Genomic DNA, 19797 nt, shown 5'->3' with positions numbered 1-19797 from the left:
ACGTGTTGAAACCTATGCTTGCAGAAAAATGCCTCACAACTTACTTTGCTTTGCTTCCTGTCCAGGTAAAACTGGTGTTGACTGATTGCCATCACCCAGATGGACTTGATCAGGGAAGTGTTTGCATACCAGGTCTGTACCACCAGCCCGCTCTGACCAAAGGTCCTTCTTGACACTGAAATTCTGAGGAGGTGAAAAAAAAATGCGATTTCAAGACAGGTCTTTGAGGTTTGAAGTTCTCTTAACCAGGTGAGGCTCAGCCTTTATTTTAGGGATGCAAAAACTCAGATTGCTTTCATCCCACCACCCAGTGCTGCTGCAGATTTGGCCATGACAAACAGTCCTCCTCCTGCTCCAAGAACTGCCTGAATGGACACACAGGGAATCTGAGAGGAGACCCAGAGCTGTGACAGCCCCAATCTGCCCCGCCAAAAGCTGGATCAGGATCCGTCCCAAAGCCCAGAGTCCTCAGGTGTTAGCTCTGAGGCATCTCCCACCCCACTAGCAGGTGAGGATGAGTTCCCACTCTGGGTAAAGATGTACCCCGAGGACAGACCTGCCTCCTCCAGCCTCACCTGCGGGGATCGTGTACTTCCACAGCAAATTTCTTCTCACGGAAATAGAGATTTTCCAGCTGTTTCCATTGAAATAGCTAGGAGAATTGGGGAGAGAGAAGCAGAACATGGTCACTAAAATCACCAGTCCTCTCACCCCAAGATGATACAATTTCAGCAAATTACAATTCCTGTGTATCCTCTCAGCATGGACTGAGCAGTAACTACATTCATAACATCAATTAAAAGAAGCACACAAATATAGGATGCCCCCTCAGTAATTTCACACTTTTACAGACAATGTGTAGCAAATTGAGGATTTTTCCAGTGTCAACATCTACCTCTCATCAACAGCACATTTAATTTCATTGCTAGAAGTTCCCAGAGATCTTGGCAAGGCAGCTAAAGTCATTTTCTCTCTGATTAAGCGCAAAAATCTCTTTACAAAGTAATTGTATAGACAACTATGGTCTACTTCCCTGAGTCAGAACCTCCCCAGGGAATGGCAGCAGCTTGGAAAAACCAAGACCTTTCTCCTGTGAAGACACTGTCTGAGACATCCAGCGTGACATTTTGGAGCAGAGGTACAGCGTGTACAGAACAACAGCAGCTACAGGAGGAAGCCACCCCCAGCACATCCTCCTGCTAGAAACCCACATATTTCCTGCAAAGTGCCAGCTGGGAGAACAGATCAAAGTCAGTCAGGGCTTGGCAGCTGCACCCGTGGGATCAGGATTTCATATAAATTTGCTCTCCTTTCGCAGCAGCATCAGCCACCCCCTGGGGATGAGCCACTGGGGGCTGCATCTTCCCAGCCCAGCCTCGCAGGTTTTGGCAGCACCACCTCCTGCCCCCTTCTCCAGTGGTGCCAGGGTGCCTGGATGCACATGGGGACCCACAGGGTGTCCCCAGGGATGTCCCCCTGACCATGATGGGCCGCAGAGCTGCAGCAGCACGCTGGAGTTTTACATCAGCTGCTTTCCAGAGCTGCAGCTCACATGGAGGTACCGGAGGTGCTTCCATCCAGCTGGCAGGCAGGGACAGGGGTCAGTGAGAGACTGGCCTCTGACACCAGGGATCCAGCCAAGGCACCCAGGCCATCACAGCAATCCCCTCCTTTCCCCACTGGAGTTTTCCCCAGCCACCACACCAGAAACCCCCAGGACACACAACATTCCCACTGGCCTCTGCCAAAACCTGACATGCCATGCTACCTCCCACTACAGAAGGACTTCAAGTTCTGTAAAAAATGAGGTCTTAAGCTGTGATGCATCTGAAACACATTTTTAACACCATGACACATAACCCAGCGCATTTATGTTTCAGGAGAAAAACGGCTCTTTCCACAGCCTTTCCCTCTTGTTTAATTAAAACTTTCCTAGGACTACAACTAACTATTAGAACCTGCTGTAGAAAAAGTGAAGCCAAGTGGAAATGTAATTTACTTGAACAAATTATTTTCTAGACGACTGTTGAAGTTTCCCTCTGCTGCTTAAATAAGTTTATGTTTTTCTCACAATCCTCACAAACCACACCGTGTCAGAAGCGCCTCTTCACAACTCTGCGCTGAACTTTGCAAACAAATACATTTATAAAAACGCAAAAGGAAACGAGCCCAGCAGTCTGCCAGGACATTGAGCAAGAGGCGCCCGTGGGTGCTCCAGCAGCGATCCCAGCCGGGATCCGGGATCCGGGATCCAGCCCAGCCCCGGCTGCTCCCCCGCTCCCGCACTCACCTCGCCGCAATCCCGACCCCGGGGTCCCGGTTTCCCGGCCGGGCAGTGGCCAGGGAGCCATGGGCAGGGCAGGGCAGAGCCCAGGCTGCCGTGCCGTCCCTCCGTCCCTCTGCCGTGCTGCTCCGCTCGGCAGCTTCGCCTCCCACTGCTGACACACGCCTGACATCACCACCCACCCGCTCCCCTGCGCCGCCTCCCACACCCCTCTTCTTCCCCAGATAAAGGGCAAAGCCAGCGGCGGAGGGAGCAAGGAGGGCTCCAGCGAGGGGCTGCACCCCTCGGGGCAGCTCTGGTGGCCGGGGCAGGGGGGCTGCCAGGGGTCCCCGCCGTGCCCGGCCCCGCCAGCCTTGACTCACACCCAGAGGCAGCAGGTTCGACCAGAAGCATCATCCCGGCGTTCCCGGCCCGCTCCCACGCTCGTAAAAAGCCATGGGCGTGCTTCAAACATGACCTCTGGAAAAAAAACTGCCTCGCTGCCTTTTATCGTGGCGGGGGATGATGACTCCCCGTCCCCTTTATCACTTCCTCCGGGGTTTTTGCCCTCCGGACATTCCTGAGGGCTGCGGGAGAAGGGGGCACCTGCCCCAGGGTGAGGAGGGTGGCGTTTGGCAGGAGCACAAAATGCAGCTCCTGGAGCAGCCTCCTGCCCAGGCAGAGGGACACGGGGCTCTGTGTAAATCCGGGATCGCTTGCCGTGCCCAGAAAGGAAAGAAAAAGGCGTTTGCATTTTGAAGAAAACCTGCACGGAATTGCCTCAGGATGTGGGTAGAGTTTTGCCCCATTTCCTCCCCACCCTGTGAGCTCCATCCCAGCCCAGAAGGAGCTGACGGGCGCCCCAAGCATCCGCAGCTGGGTACATTCAGCACAAAGACATTTCTGCCTCCTTGCCCAAAGCCTGAGGTAACTCCAGCTCCCCCCTCTGCTGTCCCACAGCAGGAGAAATGGGAATTGGCATTGTACCCAATGCATCTTTGCTCTTGAGGACTGAGAAGTGCCCTGTCCTCAAACTATCTCACTGAAGAACAACATAAGCTCCTTAGCTGTCACCTCATCCCACAAACCCTCCTAACTCAGGTCCTTGTAAAAAAGACTCGTGATTAAATGAAGTTGTGAGCTAATAATATTTATACAGATATACATAAAAATAATCCTGAATGAAAGTATTACAAGTTTCTGCTCCACACACTTGGATTCGTGAAGACAAGAGAAAAATAATGGACTCGATACAAACAAGGATAAAGCAATAACTTTAAGTGAAATTTTTCTAACTCGTGGTCAAAAGGCAACACTCAGGAAACCATCACTGCTCTAGAGATATCCTGCTCCCTTCAAATACTCCCTACCCTGTACAGACATGTTCCTAAATAGTTCCTAATTTCAATCTTACCTAAACTACTTGCATATTTAAAGACAAAAGAGTGGCAAAAAAAAATCTGGAAATCTGGAACTGGTTTTTGAGGGCTGGAAGAACAATTAGGAATAATTAAAATGTTTTTGTGGAAGTTTTGCAATGTATGTTTCCTTTAACCAGATGATTAAGTCCACCTGAGCTAATTAATGTTTTCTTAATAGCCTTCCCATCCATGTAGGTTGTCAGAACCTTAAATGCTCCCAAAAACTACTGAGCATCTCAGGGGCTGCCTGTCTGACTCTGAGTAGAGCTTGGCCTGGTCAAGGTTGTTTTTCTGATTATTTTTTTGTTTTTGTAGAAGGCAGAGGTGCAAGCTCTGATCACATCTCATTCCCCAGGCACCTCTGTGCACCAGCCAAACTCCTACCCCCAAGCTGCTGCTTTTCCAGCCCACGAGTTTAGGCTTCCCTGCCTTTCTACTGTGATTCTATTCCAGATACCAGGGAGCCCTGAACAAAAAGGAATCGCCTTCCTTCCCGCACAAAAAGAACGGGAACAGTCTAAGGTGACCCAGAGACACATGGCACGCCTAAATGTTGAAACACCTTAAAAGAAGAAGCTGGTTTTTTTTAACCTGGCTGATCTTGCATCCAGTTTTGAATAAAATGCAAGTTTGTCTCAGCCTGACAGTGGGAGCAAACTGGCTCAGAGAAACAGCCCTGTCAGGATCGGGATCGCAGGCAGGAGCTGGCAGAGACCCTGCCCAAAGAGATGAGCAGGAGAGCTGCTCAGGAGCTCCTGGATCAATATTGCTGTGAGCCTGATAGATTTTGGTTTTTTTAAAAAAAATATTAATATTTTAGTATTTTTCTACAAAGTTTCTTTTTGCAAGGAGGTGAAAATGTGGAGAGCAGCTGAGTGCAGGGGCTGTGCGGCCACATGCTGCTGCACCAGCCCACCTGCCAGAACTGCACCTGGGGTGTTCCCAAGCTTAGTGACAAATTCTGAGCTGAATCACCCAAATCTCTGGCTTTCTACCCAAGGGGTCTTTGGGTAAGGTCAGCACAGAAGTGCAAACCACGCCACAGTGTTTGGAGCAGCCTTTCCCTCAGGAAGCACTTCCAGAGCACCTGGTGGTACGTGCAGTGCCTGCAAGGAGGCTCAGCAACCAGCACCTCGGGAGCTGGCTGGGAACAGCAATCTGCAGACAAATCTGGCAATTCAGAGCAAGGAAACATAAAAGATTTCTGCCCACAGGAATGCACCCCACCCGATGAGGGAAATTACCACCCTGGCAGCAGCGCTGGGAGCAGGGCTGTGTTTCAGCCCCTCCGCTGCTCTCAGCTGTCTGGCACCCTGCCTTCAGCTGGAATCCTGTGCTGTGCCTGCCCATGGAGGGAGGCACCTGAGGAGATGGCAGGAGAGCCAAGTGCCCCACCTGCAGCAACTTCTGAGGGAAGGAGGCAGACAGCTCCCACCCGTGCCAGCATAACTTGGCACAGTTCACCTGCAGGCATCCTTCATCCCTTAAATATTAAGCCAGTCCTCTAAAATCATACTTTTTTCTAATTACCTTATGATCCTTTTTTGCCTGGTCCTCACTAGCACTGGCATCGTAAGACAGAGATGTCTCAAAATCAAACTGCCCAAAAACGTTTGTGTTTTGCAGAGGTGGTGTTCAAACAACTTTTTTGCACATCTGGAAAGAATAAAATTTCAGAGCAGTCTCGTAAAAGCTCTGTGTTTATTTTAAGTAATTATGTGAGCTTAGTATCTTCTATCTAAATCAATGGCTTGGTGAGAAATAAACACTATAAAAGAAATCTCTGCCTAATTAGAGCTGCCTGCTGAGAAGGCTGTTCCAATGCTGCTGTGTTCTGAACTATTCAGCAAAGCAGGACAGCAAATTTACATGAAGTAAATGTTATGCAAGGGAAAACTTTCAGCATCAACTCTTAGCATATGTTGAATTAAGAAAGGAATATCGTAATACCTCCTCCTCACAGCTCAGAAACAATGCATCCCAACAAAGAGAAAGTCAGGCAGAAGTCTCAGGAGGCTTGCAAGGATGAACAAAGAGCTCCTGGACAAACTTGGACACAAAAAACCAACTTACAGAGGGTAGAAGAAATACGGAGAAATTGTCTGAGCAGACATGGGTCTGGTCTGGAAAGCCAAAGCCCTGGAAGTATTAAATCCAGCCAGGGATATTGTGAAGGTGGGGAGGCCCTGGCACAGGGTGCCCAGAGAAGCTGTGGCTGCCCCTGGATCCCTGGAAGTGTCCAAGGCCAGGCTGGATGGGGCCTGGAGCAGCCTGGGATAGTGGAAAGTGTCCCTGCCATGGCAGGCAGGCTGAAATGAGATGATCTTTCAGGTTCCTTCCAGCTCACACCATCCTGTGATAAACATTATCCATTTCAAAACAAAAATATGCTAACAGAAACACTTCTGAGAACACAATGCAGTCAAGACATCAAGCAGTAGAAGTGATATTCTTGGACATTTGAAACAACACCACAGCAAGATTAGTTCTCTTCAGATAACACGTTTAATTTATCACGAGGGAGTCGCCCACAGAAACACAATGAAGTGGGAGAACAAGTCAAAGAGCCAGCAAGCTGCCTTCTCCAGCCCTCAGAGGTTCTCTACATATTGGCTGAACGCAGAATAAACTCAACTCATGCCTTAATACACCCTCCATTAACAAGACATGCATTGTTTATCTCACCAGTGAGAAGAATGGGGTAGAGATAAAGTGAGATCTATTCTGGCTTGAAATGACAAACGAAGCCCTGGGACCTGTCTTATACTTTTCCTAATTGATTCAGAGGATACCAGGGACAGGATCTTGGCATGTCACCCCACAGCAAGCAGGAGGCACATCTCCAAGCAGGAGGTGACTCTCAATATTAACTGCAACTGAAAGAGAATATGTTTGCAAAGCAGCAGGACTGCAGCGCTAATCCCAGGTCTGAGCTCAAATCTGAACAAGGGTTGCCAAACCCAGTCTGTTTTAATGCCCTGTGAGACTTCAGGATAATAATCAAGTGAGCTCAGTATAACCTCCAGCCAGTGTGGAGCCACTGCTTTTATCTACAAAGACAATTTTCATAAATGACACACAAAATAATTCTCCCTTTTCAGTCTGCTAGGGAGCTGGAGCACAGTGCTTCTCTCAGTGCCCCAGCTGCCAGTCCTGGGTGACAAAGCCAAGGTAACACTTGGGCTTTGCTAGAAACTGCTCCCGAAGCAATAAAAGCTCCCAGGAGTGATTTGGAGCAACAAAACTCCCTTGTCCAAACCATCTCGGGTCAACCAGCAAAATATTAACAGCTGGAGCCAAACCTCCCCAGCCAGCTCTACACAGCCAGGGCAGGTTCTCCAGGTCCAGCCACACACCGGCCTCCCCGACAGCGCAGCTCCATCACGATGGTGGCATGGAGCTCTGGCAGGGCTGGGCGATAGGGATCTGGGGATTGCTTCATCCACGCCTCTCCTGCAAGCTGCTTCCTGTGAGGAGCTCCCAGCCTTGGATGTCATGCACAGGTGTTGATCCAATAACAAAATCTTGGGATAACCACTGTGCTCCAAGGCTCGTATTTAGGTGCCTTTGCCGAAAGACCTACTTGGATAAAGCCAAAATATTTCAATTTTTGAAGAGGGTGGTTATATTTCTTTGGATTTAACTGACCCTCCATTAATGGGTGCAGCTAAAATATATTTTATTTTTATTATTACTAGTACAATTTAACTTTAAATATGGACTTGGCTCTTGGAAGATGCCTGTGATTCTGTGGTGAAGCAAACACACCTGACAGCACTGCAGAAAAGAGATGGGGAGCAGAATAAATCCCCCTGGTGTGAATTCACTGGGGGAATTTATTCCTGTTAAAAGCCTCCCATCCAAAATGCTGCAGCTTTCCCACCACAACCAGTGTCAGAGAGATTTGGACTCCCAGAGATTACCTGCAGCTTTAAAATTTGTGAAGGCCAGCTTGGTCCCCATTAGACTTGGACTCAGCCTTTCTTCTCTTATTATTCTCTATTTATTAATCAGCTGCATGTATATTTAAACATCACCAAGTGGAGAAGATGAGCACAATGAGGATGCTCTTTCCCAGATGGCTAGGGATAAACACAACAGCAGTTTTGATCCACTGTATAAACAGCTGGATAGCACCAGCACATGGCAGTTGTGAGTTTGGCTCCATTCCCAAAAAGCAAAGCAAGAAAATTCTGCTAAATCCAGCAAAAATAGCACCACTGCTCCAAAAGACAGGAATAGTTTACATGCCTATTCTCCTCCTGCCTGCTGCTCCAGAGAGACTCCTGGGAGATTCAGGCAAGTGTACATACTCTTCTCTCTCTGAAATAAATTCTGATACATTCATAAATATGAACAAACAACAATACTGATTAAAAGGAACTTCTGCCTGTTGCATCACAGTTAGACTGAAATAAGCAGCAGTATCTCAGCATTTTAACTCCAACCCAAGTCTGGGTGTGGGTGCCCCTCTAGACCTGATGTCTGCTTTTCCTCCTGAAAGTGATCTGATTCCAATCACATATCCAAAATCACTTTGTATTTCAAACCCTGAAACATTTTTCATATAAAGAAACTCTGTATATTGAGCTACTTCATTACTTTTATTGTTAAAGGCAGTCATGGCTCAGGACAAGCTGTAGCTCACATTGTTTTTGTCCCTTTGACTTTATCCCTTAAGGATACCACAGCATATCCATCCCCACAGCTTCAATGAGATAACTGTAATTAAACCTTCCACCTGCATTTAGGCTCCTCTCTCTCACCTTCCCTTTTAATCTCTATCCTCTCTTGTACAATTATAATTTCAGTCAAGCCAACAACTATTCTCATTTCCACTATAATACTTCCACTGCAGAGATGACCTCTGGTTTTTGTTTTATTTTTCTTAAACACAACTCCTGCTGCATTCAAAGCCAACGCCTCATAACTAACTGTAGCAGGGTGTGACTTGGTATCTGGGCCCTGCTGACCTTAAAAAATTTTCTTAATCTGCCTGGTTAATGTTGTAAACTGAAGTCCCACAAGCATAAGAAATGCTTGGCGAAGCAATGCTTCCAGCCAGGCAGGCTCCGTTTTCTTGGACAGCATTGCTGGTCACAGCTGGACATCTTGGCTGCAGAATCATCCTTTCCTGGCTGGAAAATCTTATTGATGTTGCCTAAAATCAGAGAAGTGCTCAAAGGCAAGAGGACCTCCTTGATGCTCTCTTTTGACATTCAAGGGCTTCATCAAGTTGAGTTGATTTACAAAGGGTTCCTCTTGTGTCACTGTCTCTTAGTGCAGGCATGGGAGAGACACCTGGGATAAAACTCTGTACTTTACTGAACAAAGAGAAGGAAGGACATGAGGGCTCACCCTTGGACAGACAGGTACCCAAATACACCAAAAGAAACCAAGTCATAGCCTGCTCTGGAAAAAGAGAAGATCAGGCTGGAAGCTTGAAGGAGGAAATCACTCTTTAACAAGGAAGTTTTGTTAAGCTGTGCTTTTTGGCACCGATACACTAAACAACATCATTTTGCAAATGTAAGAATTCCCTGGCGGGGAGTACAGCTTCATGTGAACTCCTGCCCAGATCATTCCTGGGGAAAGAAGAACAGCAAACTCCCAGGTCTCCATCCCCTCATGGCTTAGATGTTTCAATGAAGACGTGACCAGAAACAACGACAGCCCCAGCATGAGCAGCCCTGGCTCTCCCACCAGCCATGGGGGTCAAATAACCCTCCAGAGACTTTTGGGGCTCAGTCCTGTCACAAGGGCACGCAGGTGGCTGCAGGATGGGGGAGCTCCCAGCACCCCATGTGTTGGGTGTGTGGTGATTTCCAAGGCTGCTCTCTGTGGGGCTCTGAAGGAGCCAGCAGAACAAGGCAGGAGCCTCTGCCCTGTTCCAACAGCACAGGAGGCTGTGGGCAGAGCTCGCTCTGCAGCAAACACACTGGGAAGCAGGGGCTTGGAGAAGGAGAAGAATGACCTCCAGTACTTGGCATTATTCTCAATTCCTCCTTAGAAATTATGGAAATACACAGTTACTTCAACAAGCCTTCAATTTCACTCAGGTCCCCTTATATTCTGTCTGTATTGGTGGAGCCTTTTATGCTTCATGCAGGAAAAAAACACCTACAAACGTGAAAACACTGCCCGAGCACAGGGCCTTGCAGAAACACAACTTCGTATTTCTGTTGTTAACCCTGAGGGCTGCCAAAATTCCCATCCTGAGACCACCAAATTCAAGATACACGAGCCAGAGCTCCCAAGGGGAGTTTCCACCATCTAGGAGAGGGAGAGATTTACTACCTCAGTGTCAGCAGAAATCTCCTTCTGCCTCCACAGCCTTTGGTCTTTTGCCCACCAGTCTAATAAGCAACAGTTTAAGAGTATATTCTGACATGCAACACCATACCATGTTCCTCCCACAAAAAAATCAGATGCAAAAGAACTTACTTTTCTGGGCTTAACTTTGTCTTGTAAGTCGTACTGGCCAATTCCTTTGTAACTTATTCCAAGCCACCACGGGATTCCTTGTTTATCCTGAAAAATGGATGTCTACGTCAATCAAGAGCTACTTAAGAATTAGGAAATTCCAAGATTACAGCCCTTTTCACTCTGTGACAGGTACAGGTAGGCACAGAACAAAGATTTTCTGGCAAACAAATTGAGGTGAAGTGGATTGCTGGGGTGAACATGGAAACTTTCTCCCTCTGCCTTCTGAGGCAGAGGCACAAAACCAGGTGGTGGCTGTGCAAGGTGGGCAGAAAAGCAACAGTGCTGCTGAAACAACGGGGTGTCACTGGCTGGAGGAGTGGCTGTGAGGGGAAAGGACAGGGGACAGAAAAAAACTGTGGCCAATGACTAAATTCAGGCATGGACAGCCACAGGAGGAAACACCAGCACAAAACATCAGTTTCTCAGGTACCACAGTAATGGCCATGACTCAAAAGTAAGGAGACATCATCTCTGCTGAGCTCTTCGGCATAAAACACTTTGGCCCCGGCTCTGCTCTACAAATGGGAATAAATGGTGCATTTCCATCACTCTCCAAAAGTATTTCTCAGCATTTCCCCGCTCCAACAATGCACCACTAATCAACTGCCACTTAGGAGTCTTTTCCACATTTTATTTTTCTAACCTTGATTAACGTCTCTGGGGAAACTATTGACTGCTTTAGGTCTAGAAGTGATATCCAGTTTAATTAAGATGATAGGAATTTAGCTCCTGATAGGATTACATAAGGTTTTACAAAGATTCCTTTCTGCTTTCTGGAAACAATTTTTAAAGTACACTGAATGGGGAAAAATTACACAGGTTGAAAAATGTGGGGTTTCATACTGATAGAAGGGCACTGAATCATCCAACTGCTCCTTTAGGAATGCAATCCCACGTAATAAGCTCAGCAATCACATTATCTATAGGCAGTTACTGACCTTTACTCCATAGTAATGAACTCCATATGTTGGCAAAGCTTCTACCACTTTCATGTACCTGCAGACAGATTTATAGCATATCAGATGATTTTCTCTGGAGGGAGTAATATCTATTAACATATTTTTTTCACACATACATCCAGGACACGTCATTTATCATTTGCATATTTTGAAGGCCTTAATAATTGAAGGCCTATGTTTTCAAAAAAAACTTATCATCTTGGCTTGGGGAAAGATGGGGTATTTTGGCCCAGCTAAAGCAAAAGGAAAATCTATCATACAACAAAACATTCAATCTCTTATCAGAAAATCACAGAACTGAAAGCAAAAATTCTGAACTGAACATGTGAGCCTTTTGGGAAGCACTGGCAGTAAAGACTTGCCTATAATTATTCCATTATGGAGCTCTGGTTACAAAGGATAGGCTCCAAATGAATGTGTTTATGCCATTGTACAACTGTTTCATGAGGCAATTCAGAAAACCACTGAACAGACCATTTCTCCCTTGTTCCTACTGAAAAAAGACCACAGATTATTGAGACAGATTTACAGGCACTGAGGTATGTGAGAAAAACTGTGAGGAGTCTGCACTGTGCATCATCTCAAACATCTCGTAACATATCCCACTGCATCTGCTTGTAGGAAGAACAGTAAATATTAATGGTAAATGAAAAATACAATTCCACAGGCTCAGTGGGCAGCTTGGAAGACTTTGATGCTTTGAAAGCCAAATTCTAAACATTTCAGAATGTCTTACAGAACGTTGGGCAAAATGCACCCTTAAGGGTTTGGAGTGAAAATTAATGGATGGCAAAGTATGGAGAAGAATTTTCCAATAAAGTAAGATCCAAACAATTTATTTTGTATTTGAGGTACCCAAATGACTACACAAATACTGAACTGCAAGCCTGTGAAATGTGAGACTTCAAATAATTCCACTTTGCAATGTAATTCAATAAAAAGAGAATCTGACAGATACAAATTGCATCGTTTGCAGGCAATAATGACCCAAACAGTCTGCCTTGCTACTTCCCAACAAAAAATAACAGGAGAAAAGTAAAAATACCATATTCACAAATTAACAAGTGTCATACTCACTGAACAATGGCTTGTCCTCTGGTCAGACCTTTAATTTGTGTATAATGCTCAATTACTCTGTCCTCACTGCAAACCAAGCACAAAACCCAATTTAGAGGCTCAGTGACTTTGTTCATGTGTGACAGCATCTGTCGAAGCTCAGCCACCTGCTCAGCATGCAGAGAAGGGTCCCTCTGCATGTTTCTTGCTCTAGTTTACATTCTGGTTCTTGCTGCTTTCTTTCCCACCCTTCATTAGGCAGCGTGGAGCTGCCTGGCTGATCCCCACCATCGCATCCTGCCTTCCAGACTAATTAACGAACCGTTTCGGATCAGCCTGTTCTGCTGCAGATGCTGCTGCAGAAGAATGGTGCTAATTGTGTAAATTCATCTTAACCTTCTAAAGGACCCAAATTTCAAAGGCTGGTTAATGCTCCATATGTAAGACAGAAGAAGTTTAACCAGAGCTGTTTTCATTCCCCTGTATTTTCTTTCCCCCCTGACATTTCATAGGTGAAAAAAACCACACATTTGTCAGCAATGACCTTTTTGCATTTTTCCTGTTACATATTTCAACATTTTCTTTTGGAGGAATGTGAAATAAAATATGCATTTCTGTGTCAGACACTTGAAAGCAAAGAAAAACCCAGCAGTATTCATTCAGAGACAAACAAATCATAAGCAAGCATGGTATACTTGAAAATCCATCACGTACGCATCAAGCTGAAAAAACCAAAACAAATGAGGGAGTTGAATTTGCACAAAGGGCATAAATTCCAAAGAAACAATATCACTGATTCATCCTAAATGCTGTGTTCCTTTACAGCAAATTCAAACCCCCAGAACTGGAACTGTCTTTCCAGCCTTTCTAGATTATTTTCTTCTCCTGTCCTGTCGAGAGGAGCTGGGTGGGCAGCTGGCAGCCAGCAAAGGTCAGCCCACCACAAAGGCTCCACTGTGTGACAGATGAAGACTGAGGTGCTCTCTGCAAACCCAGGTTTGGCTGGATTTCAGACTTCAGCTCCTTCTATTGCAGGGTCCCCACATTCTCTGATCCAGCAATTAAATTTGAGCAAACTTTCAAGGAGGAATTTGCATCAGATCTTGCATAATTTATTATCTCTTAAAAACTGGAAATGCTTGAACATGAGCAATTAACTCCATGTCCTAGGCTGAAAACTTTCAGAAGAGTTTGCAAACTGCTTAAAAATGATCTTCTTGTTGTCATTCATAGCAATGCTTTGCATTTTAAATTAAACAGCTCACCAGTAAGCAAGTGATGGATGCTCCTGCAGCGTCTTCGTAGGAAAGACGGGCAGCGTCTTCAAGTCTTTTCTAGTGTTCTCATCACTGAAAAAGCAAAAATGGCCCAGAGTCAGTGCTAGTGAATCAGAGATGGACTCATTAATTTGGGCAGAAGGAAGGGCTGTATTTGCTACTCACAAACGTGGCGTGTTGCCCCATGTCAGGCTGTCATGGCAACGTAACTCTAGAGGCCCTCTCACATGACAGTGATGGATATGGTGTCATGCAGGCTCATTATACACACACGTGATGCTCAGGCCACCACCGTATCAATATTTATTTTGCACACCCTCACTCTATTTGCTGAGTGCAGAATGAGCCCTGAAACAGCTGCAGGAAAGCCTCTGCCCAAAAGTAAGTCTTGCTGTCCTTAGGTTTGGTCTGTCTTTACAATACACCTCATGAAGCAGTGCGGTATTTGTTAAATCTCAGAAGTTTATCGGTGCTCTGATTCAAAACAGAGGGTTTCAGTTCATATGCTTTAAAATATTTTCAGTGAAAACAGTGAAATAGTTCTCCTGGACTGCCCATTGTATAGAAAGTTCAAATATTCTGGACTCTAGGCCCAACCTGAAATGAAATACAGGGGGGGGTTTGAAGTATGTGAATGCAATTTGTCATGACAAAACCCCGGCAGAATCTTTTAAAACCTATTTACAGGCATTAGTAAAATGGTTCATATTTTCTCCTCACACGGTCCATTAATTAATCAGCTGAAACCTTCACGCCCCATTTCGGCAGGATTTCTGCGTGCCTTCGCAGCAGCGCCAGCAAGCACCAACACGACTTCTCTATGCAAAGAATGCACCAGGCACGTCCATCAGCATCTGCCTCAACTTTGTCCAGGCTTTCCTTGAAGGCGTTTTTCTGCTCCCAACCTCTCTTCTCATCAGACTGAGCTATTAGAGCTCTCACCAGAGCAATGTCCCCCTTTGCTTTGTCAAATTCCAGATTCTGCCCATCCCCAGAGCGGATTCTTGCACTCTGGATGGAGCCCTGCACATGGAGGGGGCACAGCAACACCCCCCACCCCATGATTCCATCTCCCTGATGCCACATGGAAAGCACAGGAGATGAAAGTGTTTTTTTTGTTCCTTGGGAGAAAGGGCTAATGGCTCTGCAAGGCTCTTCCCCAGCCCTGAGTAAGGGGGACCACCTCTGGGGACGAGGAAACAGTTCAATCAACAGCCTATTTATTCTTCAGAGTCTTTGATGAAGCTGCCAAGAAGGGGTCAATTAGCACCGAGGAGTGCTGGTTGCTGCACTCTTCTGCCAGGAATATCCATTTTTCTTTGCAAGCTGGCCAGAACTCAAGTGCCACAAACGGGGACAGCTGGGTAGAAAATCAGGATCTTTCCTTCCAGCACTCAAATAAAGCCAGTGCTCACAAAAGCTGAGTTTTATTCACCCTTTTACAGGCCCATTTTGATGGGATCAAAAGGCTGCAGGACATCTCAGCTTGCAGAGTGAAGGTAGGTTACCAGGGGTTTGTAGGGTCACATGGAAATGCAGACACAGAGCACGCTCTTCTGAGGTCTCAGAAACCAGAGCAAAGAACAAAAAAACAAGAAACCAAAAAACAACAAAAACAAAACAAAAAACTCAACCAACAAAAAAACCCACCCCAAAAATACCAACAAAACAACCCACCAAGAAAACCCCAAACCAAAAATGCCAAGCCCTGAGCAACCTGGCCTGAACTCTCTTTTGGAGCTGGAGGGCTTGGCTGGATGACCTCCTAAGGTCCTGTCCAACTTCAGTCATAGACTCACAGGATAATTGATTGCTAAAACACAATTTTCCTCCTATTTTTAAACCTGACTCATCACTGCAATGGCTGCTGTAGCAGGCAGAATTGGCAGGGAACAAGAGTGAAGTAGGAGAGGTTTTGGAAGGAAGTACTAACAAAATAGCTCATTTTTACCAAACAAAAGGGCTGTTTCTGTAAATGTAGGTTCTCTCAGCCCCGCTGTATTCATAATCAGAGGTTCAATGGGTGGTCATTAAACCCCTATTTAGAAAGCTGGTTGTAAGGGCTGAGGCAAGGAGGCTGACATTGTGAGGCCAGGGCTGAGCAGGCACAGGGGACAGCTGACACCCAGCTGTCACCACTACACACGGGTGGAGAGCTCCCAAACTCTCCTTCCCCAGCCATTCCAGGGCCAGGAGCCTCCCCATACACGAGAGTCTGCAGAAATGCCACAAATTCTGGCTCCCATGCTCAGAAACGCCACCTTCTGCAACATTTACGGCCTTCAGCAGCGCTGCTCGCATTCCCCTCCAGTTTTTTGGCCCCTCACCTCTCTAGATCTGGCTGTGTAGCAACTTTATCCTCATCAATGCCAAAGCAAGGGTGCTAGTTAAGCTTGAGTGATGAGTTGCAGCTCATCAATATGAAAATGTCTACCGCTGAATATAAATTTTGAGGGCCAGCCAGCAAACCCTCCTCCGAGCAGGGCCTGTGGGCTCTGAGCTGGGACACACAGTGATCAAAGGGCTGTCACCACGTCTGTGCCATGGCAGGGGACACGTCCCTGCAGCACTGACCCAGAACCACAGCCCTGCTGCAGACTGTCAGCAAGCAGAGGCCACGGAGCTGTGACCATTTACAGCAGCGCTGGGCCTTCTCTCTTCTTCTGCCAACCTACAAACCCATCCCATTTCTTGCAATAGCAGAATACACTGATTTTATGAGGCGAAATTGGCCCCTGGGACTCGTCTTCCTGACAGGACCCAACCTCACACCCCGAGATTCAGACGCCATCCACATGCACTGGGAGAAGTCCATCAAAATGGACTTATAAGGCCTGAAACTCCCTGTGAAACAAGATGAGGATTTTTTTTTCCCCTGCTGCATAATTGTAAGATCAAGCATGAAACAATCCTAGAAAAATGTAAAAGACCTGGGAGAGACAGGGCACAGCTCCTTGATGCCTTCAGACAGTGCAGGCTGGCACGCAGCAGCCTGGATCTGCTGACTGCACGCCCCAGGATTAGTGTTTTGGATGATTCACGGCTTCAGGGATAATAAAAGCCTCAAATGGTCCTCCCCCTCCTTCCACAGAGTCCATTATCACTTCATCTGCACCAAGCAAGTCTCTCCTTGACCTTCAGGATCACTTTCCCAAGCCCTCTGAGACCCAGCCGCTCCCCAGAGGTGACAACTCCTGATAGCAGGAGCGCTGGTTTGAATTATGACCTGTTCCTGTTTGGTTTCACGAGGACCACGAGACGATACAGCAATCCCAGGGCAGCCAGCCCTGGCTCCAGATGTCCCACCATCCCCATTATCTGCCAGCCAAACACCCAGTGCTGTATCTGGCACGTCCATGGTGGGTTCCCACCAGGAGGAGGACGTGGCTGTCGGGATGGGGAGGCCCAGCTTGAATTTAATCTGACCCCTGCTATGGAGGGGGTTTCTGGACTGGTGGTTTTTGGCATCATTTCAATACATAAACTGCCCAGAGTCAATGGGACTGAACATTTTTTGGCAAAAGGTTTGTTTATTCCCCAGGAGGAGAATATAGGAAACTCTCATCTCAACTATTTTTCCACTACGGAGAAGAATTAAACAAAAGAGGCAGACAGACCCTTTCCTTCCTATTCCACCCTCTAAACAGGAGTTTTCTCTCTGGCAGATACAAGGCAGAACTTGAATCAGGTCTGGGCAATGCAAATGGAAATAATAAAAATCTGCATCAGAGCCTCCTCACACCGAACCTCAACTTGCTCTCCTGGTACTGCCCATAATTAATTCTGTCCCAACATGATCAAACATTGGGCAAGATGCTGTCCCCAGCACGCCCTGCTCGTCAGTGCTAGCTCTATGGAGAGGAAAGGAGCTTGACTCTAAAATAACCAGTAACCATATTTTAATCATGTACCATACTACCAATAGGACTTCCCCCTTGAAGCTATCCCCAGCAGCAAAACAGGACCAGTCTCATGAGCTTTCTCCAACCTGCTGAGGTGACAGTGAAATTTTAGGCATCTTGCTAAAACCCCCACCAGAAATCCATGAAGGAACCACGCCAGGCCATCATGGCATGCTCTGCCTAGAGCACGTTACTGAAAACTGAAAAGGAGTTACATATTTATACCCCCAGAAAGTACATCCTGACAGCTTGTAATGGAATGATACAACACTCCCTGCCAGGCAAAGATTTACAGAACTGTGATAATTAGGACCATTTATCAATAGGTTCCCTGGCGTTTCCCTGCACCCACTGTCAAAAACCAGCTTATGCCCCTTGCTAACTGCAAAAGCTTAGATGGAGTAAGATGTGGTTAATGAGATTAAGAAAACATGAAGAGCAAGTGGCACACCCAGCAGCAAAAGCCATACGTTGGACTACAGCATAGAAGCTTATCAGCCCACAGATTCTTTGTAAATCTTAACAACTCGATGAGCACAGGACTTCAGACAGCTCTTAACTGACTAAAGCAAGGCCAGGTGTGTCTGCCTCTGCAGAATTGTGGTTATAACATGTTATAAGGTGAAAATTTATCTCCAGGGAAAGTGCTCTGTATAGCAGCTTTCCTCTATTATTGGAGCCTCTTGACCTCACACAAATACTTTCTCTTGTGTTGCCACAGGATCAATGGAATAAGTCACTGCTGTGCTCTCCTGAACATCATTATCTTATGTTAATGTCATTATCTTATGTTCAGTTAATTCTTGAAATGAATTTTAGGCATAGCACAGGTAGAACTTAGAGTAGCCTTGTCTTAGAAAATGTCAATCAGTCTCTCAAAATAAACCTGAAAGTTATTTCATGGGCACCTAAATATCAGCAAATTTGAGAATTATATATGATAATCAAGGAAATAAAAAGCTGCACAGCAAAAGGATAATACACTATTACCCGACATCATGAAGATGATTCAAAATATTTCTATTAGGATTTGTCACCTCATGCTCTGAATAAAAAGATATTTAGAGCTCACAAAATAAATACTCCAGAACACAGCACACAATTAGAGCAGATGCTTGAAAGCTTAACAACCAAGGGTTTCAGAGGGCCAGATTATTCAGCTGATGCCAGTAACAGCCCTATTTCTTTAGAATGACCACCAGATTCCTTTGTACCAAATTGTACCAGAACATCCTGTGCTGCTGCCCACACCCCAGCCTGGTCCCCAAGTGACTTTCTCAAGTGACCAGACTCAGGGAAACATCACCAGGGTCTCCAAAATGCTCCCATGTCTCACACTCCTAGATGAGAACCAGCAACGTGGATCATCCCATTGCAGCTGGGCTGCTCCAGCAACAGGTGACTGTTCTGTAGGCTCTGGGCTTGCTGTAAAATAAATGGAAGGGCAGAGCATGGCAACCTCAGGCTCCCGTGGAGGCTGCTGTGCCCTTTGAGGCACCACGAGGAGAAACAGGTGTGAGGAGCAAGCAGTGAGGCAGTGGAGGGGAAAAATGGAGCAGGGTTAAAAGTGCAGGAGGAAAAAGTGGGGGAAGGAAGAGAGAGGGCAGGAGAGGTACAGGGAGAGACAATGGATTTAGCAGCTTTTGAGTATGCCAGAGCAGCAGGATCTTGGCAGCAGGATTTTGAAATGTGCCCTCCGACAAATCCTCTTTTGTGACAAACGCCAGACGTTTCCCATCATTTCCCAACCTTTCAGTTTATGGTCTGATGGCACACTCAAGAAAGTTATTTTTCTATTGAAGGGAGCCCAGGATGTGGAGAGGCCATGAACAAGGGGCTCCCATTGGTACAGGACCACCGGAGCCCGACTTTCCCCGCAGCCAGCGGGAGCTTTGCCCAGGGCAGGGCTGCAGAGGCTGCCACTTGAACACCAGATAGCAGCCGCCTGCTCAGAGAGGCATCTGAAGGGGCATTTAAGAGCCTTCCAACCCCCTCTGTGAAAAGGACCCTGATAAGCAGTGTAGGTGGCTTTTTCAACCCCAGCTTGTTGGACATTTAGGCTGTGGCTATGCTGAAGTTCCCACCTTGTGCAGCTGCAACAACTTTAGTTTCACAGCTCAGGGGGGACCTGCACCAAACAGAAAGTGTGGCTGGGACTGGATGACCATTCCCCACACCTGGACCAGAGCCTTCGACTCCCAGGCCTGACCTTCAGCTCCAGCCCTGTTCCCTGAGCCAAATTTTTCTACTTCTCAAGCACTGTCCAGCTCTTGGGCAGGACATCAGGACCCACTGCTCTGCCAGGGTTTGGTGACCCCATACATTGTCTTTTGGAAAACGTCCATGAACACCAAGGAAAATGCAACATTTCTCCCTCAGCTGTATGCGCACACCTCTCTGTATCAGGACATGGTGAGCAGACAAATGGGAGCA

General features: G+C 46.6%; 1 protein-coding gene across 7 annotated transcripts in view; it reads right to left on the bottom strand.

Annotated features, from left to right (window-relative positions):
• Window positions 1–19797, bottom strand: part of FRMD4B (FERM domain containing 4B) — a 125679-nt gene that overhangs the window by 13393 nt on the left and 92489 nt on the right. For all 7 annotated transcript variants that reach the window (XM_086845228.1, XM_086845225.1, XM_086845226.1 and 4 more), the window contains 6 exons: window positions 13451–13534; window positions 12207–12272; window positions 11109–11166; window positions 10129–10215; window positions 576–652; window positions 45–183 (listed from right to left, as the gene is read on the bottom strand). In XM_086845228.1, the coding sequence (XP_086701354.1) occupies window positions 45–183; window positions 576–652; window positions 10129–10215; window positions 11109–11166; window positions 12207–12272; window positions 13451–13534 (511 nt within the window). The remainder of the gene's footprint in view (window positions 1–44; window positions 184–575; window positions 653–10128; window positions 10216–11108; window positions 11167–12206; window positions 12273–13450; window positions 13535–19797) is intronic.

This window comes from Cyanistes caeruleus, chromosome 11, assembly GCF_971803275.1.
Source record: "Cyanistes caeruleus chromosome 11, bCyaCae1.hap1.1, whole genome shotgun sequence".
Classification (NCBI taxonomy): Eukaryota; Metazoa; Chordata; class Aves; order Passeriformes; family Paridae; genus Cyanistes; species Cyanistes caeruleus.
The sequence above is the reverse complement of the archived record's forward strand: the minus strand, read 5'-3'. Positions and strand labels throughout refer to the sequence as shown.